The 15,170-nt window shown below is 43.5% G+C and overlaps 1 protein-coding gene and 1 long non-coding RNA gene across 3 annotated transcripts in view; both read right to left on the bottom strand.

The window, feature by feature from the left end:
• Positions 1-14,023, bottom strand: part of ssh2 (slingshot protein phosphatase 2) — a 67,378-nt gene extending 53,355 nt beyond the window's left edge. For both annotated transcript variants that reach the window (XM_033046282.1, XM_033046283.1), the window contains exon 1: positions 13,507-14,023. In XM_033046282.1, the coding sequence (XP_032902173.1) occupies positions 13,507-13,634 (128 nt within the window). In that variant the 5' untranslated portion in view covers positions 13,635-14,023. The remainder of the gene's footprint in view (positions 1-13,506) is intronic.
• Positions 12,994-13,496, bottom strand: LOC116989102. The gene is made up of 2 exons (XR_004416128.1): positions 13,188-13,496; positions 12,994-13,140 (listed from the first exon to the last, which is right to left on the bottom strand). It is a non-coding gene; the product is annotated as an uncharacterized LOC116989102 (long non-coding RNA).
• Positions 14,024-15,170: the final 1,147 nt, after the last annotated feature.

The raw sequence follows: 15,170 nt of genomic DNA, 5'->3' as shown, positions 1-15,170 counted from the left end.
AACAACAGGAAATTTAAATTCAGTTAAATTTATCAATCTGGAATAAAAAAGCTCGCAACCAGGAAGCCAGCAGTTGAATTCCGTGGAATATTTATCAATTATATATATTGGACTATCAGTTCATTTTAATGCTGTTTCCTAAGACTGTCTGAATAGCAATTTTTCAGTTCAAATTTTTAACAAATATACAGGAATTTAAATATAATGTACACAAAGCATATGTACAACAATCACAAGAACAATGTCTGCCATGATAGCATTTTGGGTTGTCAAAACATTGTTTACTGCCTAGAAAAGAAAAGCCACATGAATGAAAATAAACTGTAAGGGAAGTTCATAAATTCAACTTAAAGAGCACAGCTTTCAATCCAGACTGTGCTGAACATTGTCAAGATGCCCTTGGGTTGTAATGATTGGTGGTTTTGCTTCTGGAAGAAATGCTGCTGCTCTTTCCATTCGACTTATTGAAGAGCATGTGGTTGTTAGAGTGAACCAAGCAAGAAACTGCACTTCCAAAACAGCACCATTTCTGAATTGTTCATACATTCTCTCTTTCCCTCTCTCTCTCTCTCTCTCTCTCTCTCTCTCGCTCTCTCTCTCGCTCTCTCCCTCGCCCTCTCTCCCTCTCAAATTCATTTTGTTGTGCATACAGTTTACCTTAAGAAAACTATGGTTGCAGATTAGGTAAAGTGATGAGCGTGACTGTGACTCGAAATCAAATGTTTAAGAAGGAACTGCAGATGCTGGAATAATCAGAGTTAGACAAAAATGCTGGAGAAACTCAGCGGGTGAGGCAGCATCTACGGCCCACCTGTCCCCCCAGATACTGACCAACTTCTACCGCTGTACCATCGAGAGCATCCTGACCACCTGCTTCACGGTATGGTACAGCAGCTGCACTGTTGCGGACAGGAAGGCACTACAACGGGTGGTGAAAACCGCGCAGCACATCATCGGTGCCCCTCTCCCTGCCATGGATGCCCTCCACCGAAAACGGTGTCTGAGACGGGCTGGGAAGATCATTAAAGACCCCTCCCACCCCAACCATGGACTGTTTGCCCTCCTCCCATCAGGGAGACGGTACAGGAGCCTCAGGTCTCGTACCAGCAGGATGAGGAACAGCTTCTACAATTATACCATCACATTGCTGAACTCGGAGTCCCGCCGATAGATTCCTCCGGTCCCTCCGTCCCCATTGTTTAATTATTCTGTATTTTTGATTATTCTGTATCTTCTTTTTTTTAAATTTCTATATTGCACTACTACTACGGACTGACGCAAAACTGCATTTCGTTGTACCCATACTTAGTATTTGTGCAATGACATTAAAGTTGAATTGAATTGAATTGAATTGAATTGGAGCGAAGGAATAGGTGACGTTTCGGGTCGAGACCAAAAAACCACCATCTTGAGACGAGAAGATAGACAAAAATGCTGGAGAAACTCAGCGGGCAAGGCAGCATCTACGATGCTGCCTCGCCCGCTGAGTTTCTCCAGCATTTTTGTCTACCTATGACTCTAAATAAGACTCTTTTGGTCTATCTCAAAGCACCAATGAGGCATCGCAGCGGGTTCAATCCTGACCTTGGGTGCTGGCTTGTGGAGCTTGCATGTTCTCACTTGTGACTGCATAGGTTTCCTCCGGGTGCCCTGGCTTCCTCCCACATCCCAAAGATGTGCAGTTAATCGGCCCTCTGTAAATTGCCCCTCGTGTGTAGGAATGGATGAGAAAGTGGGATAACATAGAACTAGAGTGCGAGCAGGTGCCCGAAGGTCGCCGTGAACTCGATAGACCGAAGGACCCACTTCCATGCTGTATCTCTAAACTAAATTAAATGAATTAGTTTAATTGTCATTAATTGTGTATAAAATCACGAGAGGAATAGATTGGGTAGACACAGAGTCTCTTGGCCAGAGTAGGGCAGTACGTCGGTGCAGCGGTAGAGTTGCTGCCTTACAGCGCTAGAGACCCGGATTCAATCCCGACTAAGGGTGCTGTCTGTAAGGAGTTTGTACGTTCTCCCCGTGACCCGAGTGTGTTTTCACCGAGATGTTCGGTTTCCTCCCACACTCTTAAGACGTGCAGGCTTGTAGGTTAATTGGCTTGGTGCATGTAAAAAACAATATTGTCCCTAGTGTGTGTAGGATTAGTGTTAATTTGCAGCGACCTGATGGGCCAAAGGGCCTGTCTCCGCACTGCATCTCTAAACTAAACTGAAGTAGGTGAATGAGGGACCAGAGGACATAGATTTAAGGTGAAATGGGAACAATGTTTTCCACACAAAGGGTGGTGGGTGTATGGAACGAGCTGCCAGATGAGGTAGTTGAGGCTGGGATTATCCCAACGTTTAAGAAATGGTTAGACAGGTACATGGATAGGACAGGTTTGGAGGGATATGGACCAAACGTGGGCAGGTGGGACTAGTGTAGCATGGACATGTTGGCCGGTGTGGGCAAGTTGGGCCGAAGGGCCTTTTCCCACACTGTATCACTCTGACGCTAATTCATTGCATTGTTAAGTGTACCTATTTAATCTTCACTTTCATTTATTTAAAAAAATCTAATCGCCATTGTACAAGAGCTTGTTAAAGCCAATTCTCTGAAGGCAGCCATTATTAACAATTTCATAATGATGCTTTCAGCTTTATTGTGCTACATGATTAAATGAGAGCAGCCTCTTTAATCTCATTGAAACACATCCTTATTCATTCTACTCACCCGTTTCTAAGCAGACGCTTGTTAAATGTGTGCGTCAGAGTTATCTGGAGATTACACTTGCAGATGCAAGTGTACCAGGTGTCTGGAGGGCGTGCACAGGGAGTACAGAAACCTTGTGTACCATCACTCCCCTCCCTCCCAGCCACACTGGCACCTCTTGCCCCTCCTGCAGTAGGTAGGGGCTGCAGTTGTCACTTAGGCATCATTAGTCACCACAGAGCCCTCACAACCAACGAGGAATGAGTAGGAAGGAACTGCAGATACTGGTTTAAACCGTAGACACAAAAGGCTGGAGTAACTCAGCAGGTCAGACAGCATCTCTGGAGAAAATAGATGACATTTTGGGTCGAGACCCTTCTTTAGACTGAGGGTCAGGGGGAAGGGAAACGAGAGATATAGACGGTGATGCAAGAGATTTAGAACAAATGAATGAAAGATATGCAAAAAAGTAATGATGATAAAGGAACCAGGCCATTGTTAGCTGTGGGCGAGGTGAGAACTGCTGTAACAGTAGAGGTGCTGCCTTATAGTGCCAGAGACCTGGGTTCAAATCCTAACTGAGGGTGCTACCTGTGTGTAGTTTGTACCTTCTCCCTGTGACCACATGGGTTTTACCAGGTGCTCGGGTTTCCTTTAACACTCCACATGCTAAATTGTGCCGAGTGTGTAGGGTAAGATTGCTGGTTGGTGTGGACTCGGTGGGCCGAAGGTTCTCTATCTCTAAAGTCTAATATAATTAAAATGTATTCAAAAGATAATTTCAGTAATGACAGGGATGCTACACTTGGCCAAACTTCCCATGAATATGGAAAAGGAGGAAAAATAAATATTAAAATAAAGGAGGTCAAAAAAAACAGCCAGGTTGCACAATGTAGTGAAACATTCAAACTTCATTGCAAGAACACAGCAGAACGTGACAAGAGACTCCTGGGATTGAACAGTTAGCTGTACCACACTTGGACTTGAGTAAAGTGCAAGATATTGGAGTATAGATTTGAATCATTTTTCTCAAACTGGAAAATTTCACAGTGATGGGTTAAAGAGCAAGTCCAATTTGTCCTGGGCCTCCTCCTTTGTCAGAGTGAGGCCCAGCGCAAATTGGAGCAACAGCACCTCATATTTTGCTTGGGTAGCTTACACCCCAACGGTATGAACATTGACTTGTCTAACTTCAAATAGGCCTTGCTTTCCCTCTCTCCATCCCCTCCCCCTTCCCAGTTCTCCCACCAGTCTTACTGTCTCCGACTACGTTCTATCTTTGTCCCTGACATCAGTCTGGAGAAGGGTCTCGACCCGAAACGTCGCCCATTCCTTCTCTCCAGAGATGTTGCCGCTGAGTTACTCCAGCGTTTTGTGTCAATTTGAGGTTTGCTTTGTCAAATGATACATCAGGTAAATGATGAATGAAGACAATTATGCCAGCTGTTGAAAATCACAAGATTCCTATTCCTGGATTTTCATCACCAAGAAATACAAGAATGTTGGAGCTAATGTTGCAGAGGCCAGACAACTAGGACATTGCTCTGGGCACAAATGTTCCAGACACACTGAAGTAAACTGTTTCACTCCTTGTTATTTTAGTAACTTGTACATGGGAACAGTCTATAAAAAGCAGTCCCCTATTTATCATGTCCCATTTAACTAGTTCAAACTGTGTTGGCAATTTACATGCAAGCAGGTCGACTTGCACTTCAGTCCGTCCATTGGTATATTCTGTGCCCATCAAGAGCAGGCCGACTATATTTAGTTCTAGTGTTCAAACTGGATTTCCATCGCAGTGGTGAACAGTCTTGTGTCTCAAAGACAATTTGTCCTAGGAATAGTAATAATGAAATAAACTCTTGACACATTTCTGATACAATCATTGAACCCTTTCAAACATTACTTTTCTAGGAAGCCGATAAGAACACTGACTAGAATAACGATGGTTCAGCAGATGTATGTTTGCTCCAAAATATAGAGCACAACTTGCACTTCTCCATAGAATATTGATGTCCGCAATCCCCTTCACATCAGTCTATTGTAACTATAGAAAATTCAAACTAGCACCTACTCACTGCATTCTAATTATTTTTCGGTGTATGTGCGACCATGTCAAATTTTAGTCCATAGCGTTAATTCTTGGTAGAACACAGAGTGCTGGAGTAACTCAGCGGGTCAGGCAGCATCTGTGGAGAACATGGATAGGTGACGTTTCACAGAGTGCTGGAGTAACTCAGTGGGTCAGGCAGCATCTGTGGAGAACATGGATAGGCGATGTTTCAGAGTGCTGGAGTAACTCAGCGAGTCAGGCAGCATCTCTGGAGAATATGGATAGGTGACGTTTCAGGTCGGGACCCTTGGAACCCATCCCAACCCAAAACATGGACTATTAATGTCCTGCAAAGATGCCGCCTGAGTTACTCCAGCACTTTGCGTTTGGCTCAGGATTACAGTACCTGCAGTTCCTTGCCATTTGGGAATTTTTGGCAGAGAGTTTGACTTTTTCATTGTGGGGTAGGTGGTCCAACTTTGCCAAATATCATTCTCAAAAATGCATAGATGCCCGAAAGGGTTCACGGAAAAGTTAGCCTTGGCTGGGATTTCACTGACAATCCCAGCCAAGATCCACAGTGAATGGAATGGGATGCTCTCAATTTTAAAATGACAGGAAAGTTGCTACACACATAATGTAGAGTTTTAATGGATGCAGAACAGTCTAAGACAGGAATTAATCCCACACAAGCAGAGAGCTGAAGAAAACATTCCATCTCACCGGCAATTTACTAAAGGATATGCTGAAATTGACCTTGTTTGTGACATTAGTCCGCCCAATCTGGCCTCCATTTGGAGACCAGAACTGAGTAATGGCTTCAAACGACATGCCGGGGAAGTTTGGGAAGACTAGCAAGCATCCAAGTGAAGCTTAGTTCAAAGCTGCTGTTATTCTTATTTGGCAGTAGTTGCAAATGTCAAACGGCTGACTTTCCTGTATCATTGAAGATATTTACAACTAACTCATCAATTGGCTTATATGAATTGTTTATGCATACATCCTTCCATTATCAAAGTTAAACTTCAATCGTATAGGCATTCCCCACAAGATTCTTTGTTATAAAAATGTATAACCCCTGCCATTAATTGCGACTTGAAAAAAGCCAATGCATAAAATATGTTGTCATAAACAGTACAGCAGAGCAGAAGGAATGCCGTCAATATTCACCGTACAAAGGGATCAAAGCACAGCACAGTTAATTTAATGATTAAATACGTTTTGCCTGGATCACCTCTCATATCTAGTGGCACTGCAAACTAATAGACTTCCCTAAGATAAAGGAAGCTGCACTCAAGAACAAAAACAAACCCAATAGAAACTAATCTTAGAGACGCGTGACATTGATAAATGAGTTTTCCTTTCACTTGCACCACATCACTCCCAGTAAAAAGAGACTGCAAAGGGCCTGTCCCACTTACGCGATTGTTTCGGCGACTTGCCGGCACCCGTCATGGTCGCAGCAGGCCGCCGGAAATTTTCAACATGCTGAAAATCCAGCGGCGACCAGAAAAAGGTGCGGGGTGACGCCTGTTTGGTGGTGAGTAGTCACCCAAAGAGTCGCCGCTGGATGTTCAACATGTTGAAAATTTTCGGCAACTTACTGCGACTATGACGGGTGCCGGCAGCTCGCCGAAAAAAAATCGCGTATGCGGGACAAGGCCCTTGAGGACGTACTTTATCTAGAAATGCTGTTATAAATTAGAAAAGAAAAATTCATTTTTAAAATTCCAAATGCAACTTCAAGCACTGACATCAATAAAACACCTTGTAGTAAAAAACACTTCATATTGAAGAAACCTTCAATCTCACTTGATTTACAGTAACTCCTAGTTACACATTAAAAAGCAAAAGTTCAAGACCAAGATTTTCTGAAGCATGTAATTCACTTTCATTTCAAGGAATACCTTTAACAAGATCCCCTACTATAATATCCACAAGGCTGAAATTAATATTCATCCAAAATAGCGAGCTACTGTAAGAGCATTATGAAAATTAACACAATAACAACTGCAAATTTAATTGTTTTCAGAAAAATGTTTTGTTGTGCTTTGTGGCTCAAAATATTCAATGCCCTTAGGTGTTATTTGGAGGCTATTGCAATACTTCTCACTTCCTGCAAAGCTTCAAATGCATCTGATGAATGTTCAGAGGTGGTACACAAGTTGCTGTTACTCCGAACATGACTTTGAAAAAGCATTAAACCAGTTGCGAAATCCTGCTTGCCATCCCAAGGAAAATATTGACTTAAATCCCACCCAGGCAAAACATATTCTGCTTAATGTCACAAGGGAGAGAACATCACAGGAACTGGTCTTCCCGCCAACAAAGTCTCTGCCAAACATGATGCCAAGTTAAACTGATCTCCCCCGGTGCCAGCACATGACCTTCCAGGGACCTGGATGTCATTTGTTTCTTCAACGTTGCTTCATAATGGCAGCGGTTTGCTGGTGCTCTCCCAACACCACTCAAGAAGGGTCTAGTCACCCGTTCCTTCTCTCCAGAGATGCTATCTGTCCCGCTGAGTTACTCCAGTATTTTGTGACTATCTTTGGATTAAACCAGCATCTGCAGTTCCTTCCTGCACCACTCACCCACCATTGGCTCCAACTAATCATTATCCTTCACCCCACCTTGTTCCACCAATCACCTACAGGCCTCTGTCTCTTCCACCGCCCCCCCCCCACCACCACCACCGCCATCTTTATACTCGCAATGAAGCATTCATCTTCTTAAGCAGCAGAATATACTCATTTCTGCTGCTCAACGTCTACAGCATCCTTACTGCAAGATCAATGAGTTAGTATTACAATCGCTGGAGATTCTGACATTCTCCACACTGCCAAACCTGCTTTTAGAATCGATTTGCAATGCAAGAGGACCGTTTATTCCCTGGCTCCAGCAGTGTTCTAATGCAAAGATTCTATATCCATTCAGACTGACAGCTAGAAGAATGCAACTTGTAAATTGATTATCCGTACTTTAGAAACCCAGCCTTGGCCCAAGACTGCTGCAAAAAAAAAATTGTGTTTGTGTATAATAAGATTTTTACTGTACTTCACTGTACCTAGGCACATCTTACGATTGTGTGAACAGCTTATTGTGATATTCCAAGTATCATAACCATTATTGATGCTTTCAAGAGAGGGTTAGATAGATAGTGGAGTCAGGGGATATGGGGAGAAGGCAGGAATGGGGTACTGATTGTGGATGATCAGCCATGATCACATTGAATGGCGGTGCTGGCTCGAAGGGCCGAATGGCCTACTCCTGCACCTATTGTCTATTGACTGACCCAGGGAAAAGACTACTGCAGATAGACACAAAAAGCTGGAGTAACTCAGCGAGTCAGGCAGCATCTTTGGAAAGACGGAATCGGTGACGTTTTGGGTCGAGACCCTTCTTCAGACAGGTTAGGGATAAAGGAAACATTCCCTTCGTTTAAGCAAACAGTCCAAGTTTGTCCAAACTCTTCCTTGCAGCTAATCATCTCCAATTCAGGCAGCATTTGTGATTAAACTTTTCTGCACCCTCTTTCTCCCAGTACCCATCTTTACTAACTGACAGCTGCACATGGCCACACCCATGGCAATTCCAGCACTCCTCCAGATGCTTTTTAATGATCAATTTCCCTCTTGGGATAAATAAAGTTACATCGTATGTTGGCAGCATGTTCCACACTGCAACACTCTGGAAAATAAAGATCGTCAGATCCCCTTTCAGGTCTCACCTTCAGAGTCATTCAGCGTGGAAACAAGCCCTTTGGTCCATCTGGCCCATGCCGACCAAGATGCCCCATCTACACTAGTTCCACCTGACTATATCTCTCTCGACCTTTCCTACCCATGTCCCAGCCTCAAATACCTCCTCTGGCAGCTCTTTCCATATACCCACCACCCTTTATGTAAAAAATGTTGCCTCTTGGGTTCCTATTAAATCTTCCCCCCCCCCCCCCCCCCCCCCCCCCTCATCTTAAACCTACGTCCTCTGTTTTTTTAAGTCTCCGTATGGAGAAAAATATCTCAAAACATTCCCTGTACCTCTCATTATTTTGTACACTTTTGTCCAGCAGGATTCCTCCACTCCACCTAGTAGAATGAATGCAGCCAGTAAGAGGCATCTCACAACTGCATTGTTCCACTCTAGGCAACACTCTGATAAATCCCCTCCACATCCTCACATCCTTCCCCTGGTGCGGCAACAGCAAGCCGTGCTGCAGCCGGGCCCAACCAAACCTCTGTACACATTGTGTAGGAAGGAACTGCAGATGCTGGTTTAAACCAAAGATAGACACAAAAAGCCGGAGTAACTCAGCGGGACAGGCAGCATCTCTGGAGAGTAGGAATGGGTGATGTTTCGGGTCGAGACCCTTCTTCAGACTGGTTAGGGAACACTGTACACATTGCTTTACTAAAGGACTACTTCACATTCGAGGACTCAATGGTTGTCAGGTTTAGCTGAAGAGCAAGCATTTCTATCTGCAAGATCAATGGTGTATTCAATCACCGTTATAGACACAAGTACAATAATGGAGGCAGACCCAATAATTGGAATTTAAATCTTTTGAGATAAAACCTATTCAGCAAATGTAAAATATTCTATAAATAAAAGAGCAGGATGTTTTTGCATCACCACACCAATATTCTTCATGTAAGCAATGCAAAATATCTGGGCTCCACCCTTCCTTGGCCATCTGTTGCCAGCCCTGCTTTGTTCTGGCCTTTTCTTACTTCCCATTCCCTCCCCTCTACTTTCAGTCTGAAGAAGGGTATCGACCCGAAACGCCACCCATCCTTTTTTATCCAGAGATGCTGCCTGACGTGCTGAGTTATTCTAGCACACCGTGTCTATCTTCAGTATATACCTGCATATGCTGTTCCTTTCTACACAAAAACATCTCAACCTTCCTCCATTTAATGTTAATGGGACCATGATTTATGGATAAATTGGCTGCCAATTTTATTCCAAACCACCACCACCAACCACAACTAATGGATCACTCTTCACGTGCAAAGCTCTATGGGACATAATAGGAACACCATCAGTTCTATCAAAAAGAAGGTTCTTTGTTAATCGTTCGAGCTAATATTAGTGGCTTGACAAATGTAAATACATTCGGGACACTGGATTAGTACAGCCTACGCCCGAGTTATAAAAACAAACTTAACACTGCAAGCAAGATACTTCAACCAAACAAAGCACAAGGTGCAGATAAAATCTGCCTCCATGCAACCAGCAAGTCAAACACCATTAATTTTAAAGAAGCTCAAATGGTTAAAATATACTACTATCATTTTACAATTGGTTTTAATGGTCTGATTATTCTGTCAATAAAGATGTACTACAATTTGTTTTTTAGAAGCAAAACTGCATGCACTTGATAGTATTTAATATTAAACACACCTAAAAAACACTGTCGAGTGTAAAAATGATGCTGAATTTCCCCACTGTGTGTGTGCGCAACTCAATGGGACATGTAAAGATATATCCCCAAATACTTCTGCTTCAATAATGGGTCATTGACAGCCAACGTTAGCTACAAATGCCATGAAAAGTCCAAAACACCACCATCATAGAAATGTTCACGAAGGAACTACAGATGCTGGAAAAATCGAAGGTAGATAAAAATGCTGGAGAAACTCAGCGAGACCTATGGTCTCAACCCGAAACGTCACCTATTCCTTCGCTCCATAGATGCTGCCTCACCCACTGAATTTCTCCAGCATTTTTATCTACCATCATAGAAATATTCATTCTTCTTAAGTGGTAATCAAAATATGCAAATATTTATCGTTTAAGAATTGATTTTCCTGCTCGTAATAAACTGGAAGGGAGAACAGAGCAATTTCATTTTTTTGCTTTAAAAAAAATACAAAACTGAAGATTAAATCAAAGTTCAGGAGCGTAATGTTCTTATATCTAGATGTCTATCAATGTAAATGAAAGGATTCTCAGCCATTTTCAAAGGTAATTTAAACCAGTAAACCAGGTTACCTGTATCAGTAATTTTCTCCCCTGTACATGTACTTCTTGTATTGCCAGATATGGAAGACCAACCTGTCAACCATCTCCTCACCCAGGCTGTATTATGCAGGGCTGTTCCATATTGTCAAAAAGAAAATGGATTCGGCATCTCTAAAGGTGAAGGAATAAAGCCATAACCTGTTAGAGGTTACAAATTTGTGTCAAAATGTAGGACTGAGATGAGGAAAATTGTCTTCACTCAGATAGTTGTGAATCTGTGGAATTTTCTGCCACAGAAGGCAGTGGAGTCCAATTCACTGGATGTTTTCAAGAGAGTTAGATTTAGCTCTTAAGGCTAAAGGAATCAAGGGATATGGGGAAAAAGCAGGAACGGGTACCGATTTTAGATGATTTGCCATGAATCACTGATGGTGACAAGTCAGAGGATAGAAGTGAGATCGATCGATTGACCAAATGGTGCCAGCACAACAACCTGGCTCTCAACACCAGCAAAACCAAGGAACTGATTGTGGACTTTGGAAGGGGTAGGATAGGGACCCACAATCCTGTTTATATCAATGGAACGAGGGTGGAAAGGATCAAGAACTTCAAATTCCTGGGCGTGCATATTTCCAAAGATCTTTCCTGGTCCCTGCACATTGATGCAATTATAAAGAAAGCACATCAGCGCCTCTACTTCCTGAGAAGATTACGGAGAGTCGGAATGTCAAGGAAGACTCTCTCGAACTTCTACAGGTGCACAGTAGAGAGCATGCTGACCGGTTGCATCGTGGCTTGGTTCGGCATCTTGAGCATACAGGAGCGGAAAAGAATGCAGAAAGTTGTGACCACTGCCCAATCCATCGTCGGCTCTGACCTCCCCACCATCAAAGGGATCTATCGCAGTCGCTGCCTCAAAAGGACTGCCAACATCAACATCAAGGACCCACACCATCCTGGCCACACACTCATCTCTCCGCTCCCATCAGGTAGAAGGTACAGGAGCCTGAAATCTGGTACAGCTGCTTCCCCACAGCCATCAGGCTATTAAACTCACCATCAAACAAACTCTAAACTATAACAGCCTATTGCACTTTATCTGTTTATTTATTTATGTGTATATATATATATATATATATATATATATATGGTCTATGCTATATGGACACACTGAACTGTTCTGTATTTATGCTTACAATACTCTGTTGTGCTGCAGCAAGCAAGAATGTCATTGTCCTATCTGGGACAGATGATAATAAACCCTCTTGACTTGATCATATTGAATGGCAGTGCTGGCTCGAAGGACCGAATGGCCTACTCCTGCACCTATTTTTCTGTTTCTAAAACCACAAAATAAAATGGGTAACATGAGAGTCTGAGCGGAAAGAGTGAGATTGAATGGTTACTAAGCCTTTTTTGAATTAATAGGTAGTAATCATAAGTGTATGCAAATAGAAGAATGATAAACTAGAGTACCAAGCATATAATCCCACCCCCAAGGGACAACAGTCTACAGGGGGCAAGACTAGGCTTTACTTTGCATCAAGAACTGCACCATGCTTTCAGTTCCCAGTCTTCTTAATTACACATTCCAAAAGCACTCTGATGGCAGTAGCTAGCTGTGCAAAATATGGACATCAGATGCTGGTGACATAAATAGATGTCAAGTGCTTCTAAGTAAATCAGGGCAACTGAGAGTGCATGAATGAATGAATAACTAATATCAAACAAAAGCAAAAAGAAACTTGCTTTTAGAAAGTGTTCTTCGACACCTCAGGAGACTCTCAAAACCAGTATAATTTGCATTTAGCAGGATCCCAGGGGGAGGGGGGAAGATAAGGATTTAATGCAAAGGAAAAACACTGGCATGGAACAGGGAATGACTGCCAAGCTTTTCCTCCTTTAGTTGCAGAACACAAGTGTTCCCCAAGGGACCAAGCTATAAATGCTGAAGCCTCCACCTGGCTCCAGGGTAAAGTTGCTACCTCCCACCCAAACTCATGCAAATGAACACAGCCAAAGAATTTCAAATAAAGTTCAAATCAAGGCAGAAATATCTCCCGAATGAAATAATGAGAACGTTTAAGCAGTAATGGGGTGTCATTACAAGTCCCAATCACCAGGAAATAAATTGGTCGTTCAGGTTTTTCCTTTCATTACTTTTGGGACCATCCAGTTGCCAATACATAGCCATTCTGGCTAATAGGCAGCACTTTCACGGCAGTTAACTGGCCATTTGGGTATTACAGGGGTGTGAAAAGTGTTAAACAAACCAGCTCTTTCATTCAAATCATTTATTTTATATTTCAGGTGATAAACATTTACATTCGGAATAGATCATTTCACAGTAGCTTGGCTGTAAAAGATTAGAGTTGATTGGGGGGGGTCTCTCATGGTGTTGTTGGCACTATTCCTACACTCAGGAGCTGGTCCTGGCTGATCAAATCAAGGCGGCTTTCCAGCCAATCATGACATTTCACAAACGCTAAGCAGACCGCATGGATTGAGAAGCATCATTTTCCAATTCTCACGTTACATTGATTGCATTAATATTTTAGATTTAAATGACACCCCGTCGATATGATAATTGCAAGCTCGGAATAAAATCTAGCCGGCAGATGTTATGAGAGGTCGAATATAAAGTTCAGCCCTGTACATAAACGGCATCAGAAGCACAAGTGCACTCTGAAAGTGACATTGCGAAGCACGACTTGTGTGCAGAGTCACAGTGTGTGCTGTTGGAAGTATTGTTCAGGAATCCCACATTTTAGCGACTTTCCATTCATACTTACAGCAGGTTGATTTCATTCTGTGAAATGACCGCGTTCTCAGAGAAGTAAGGAGTCATCTTCACGCCATAGCAGGAGCACCAGCTCCCGGCCTCCGCCTTGCCCTCACCCAGGATAGCGTCCAGAGTCATTGGGACATGTGTAATGTGCTCGCAACTATTTGAGGTTAATTTCGAGGTCCGCCCGTAGTAAACAAAAATGAGCGCATACAGTTCAATAAAACAAAAATCAGAGCACGGATTGGTAACGTGAAGCGGTGAGGTTAGGCAGGCACCGGTGTGTACATGGTGCCGGCTCCTCGCTCCTGCTCTAACAAGGCAAACGCGCCGAGCTCACAGCTATTACAGCCGCCAGCGTCTGACGTCCAGCAGTTAGCCTGGGATTTGCCGCTGGACTGGGCTGGGCTGCCCTATCACCCACTCTCCTGATACACAGCCCGGGCTGATGTGACAAGTTCTCAGCTCTCTGTTCTACCGGTCAGCTGCTTCTCAGCTGCAGCGCACTTCCTCCACAGCGCTGGTGGGTGGGTGGGGGCGGCAGGGTTTGTGAGTGAGTGAGACAGACAACCACGCCACCGCTCCACACTTCCAACTCACGCCAGTTCCTGATATTTTCCCGGGGGGGGAGGTCCTTAATGACTAACGTCTTGGTTAATTTTTAGTATTTTTCTCTGGAAAGTATTTGTTTAACCTTCTGTTTGGACTTTCCCAGGCAACTAACTTGGAGCCAAGTTTTGTGCAAAAACATAACTCACTCTACTCGTTTACTTTGTGCGAACAAAGCTGGAAAAGTATGTCGTTTGTTTCAGTCATTTTTCTTTTATATCCACAATCGGTATCTTTATCGTAGACACGAGGAACTGCAGATGCTTGTTCATTAAAAAAAAAGACACAAAGTCCAGGAATAACTCAGCGGGTCAGACAGCATCTCTGGAGGACAGGTGATGTTTCGGGTCGGGACCCCTCTTCAGATTGACCCGCTGAGTTACTCCTACACTTCCTTTTTTTAAATTGTCTATCATGTAAACACAATGGGTGGTGGGTGTATGGAACAAGCTGCCAGAGGGGGTATTTGATGCTGGGACTATCCCAACGTTTAATAAATAGTTAGACAGGTACATGGATAGGACAGGTTTGGAGGGATATGGACCAAGCGCAGGGAAGTAGGACTAACGTAGCTGGGACATGTTGGCTGGTGTGGGCATGTTGGGCTGAAGGGCCAGTTTCCTCACTGTATAACTCCATGACTATGACTCTATTTTTTCGATACCCATTGAATAACCCAGGTACTTTCTCCTGCAACCGCAGGAGATGTAACACTGTCCCTTTACCTCCCCCCTCAACTCCATCCAAGGTCCCAAAGGGTCTTTCTAGGTGAGGCAACTCGCACCTCCTCCAACCTCATTTACTGTATCCGCTGTTCCAGGTGTCAACTTCCCTACATCGGCGAGACCATGTGCAACACCTCCACTCAGTCCATCTTAACCTACCTGATCTCCCGGTGACTCAGCACTTCAACTCCCCCTCCTATTCCCAATCTAATCTTTCTGTCCTGGGCCTCCTCCATTATCAGAGTGAAGCCCAGCGCAAATTGGAGGAACAGCACCTCATATTTCACTTGGGTAGTTTACACCCCAGCGGTATAAACATTGACTTCTCTAACTTCGG

Source organism: Amblyraja radiata, chromosome 28, assembly GCF_010909765.2.
Source record: "Amblyraja radiata isolate CabotCenter1 chromosome 28, sAmbRad1.1.pri, whole genome shotgun sequence".
Taxonomy (NCBI): domain Eukaryota; kingdom Metazoa; phylum Chordata; class Chondrichthyes; order Rajiformes; family Rajidae; genus Amblyraja; species Amblyraja radiata.
The sequence above is the reverse complement of the archived record's forward strand: the minus strand, read 5'-3'. Positions and strand labels throughout refer to the sequence as shown.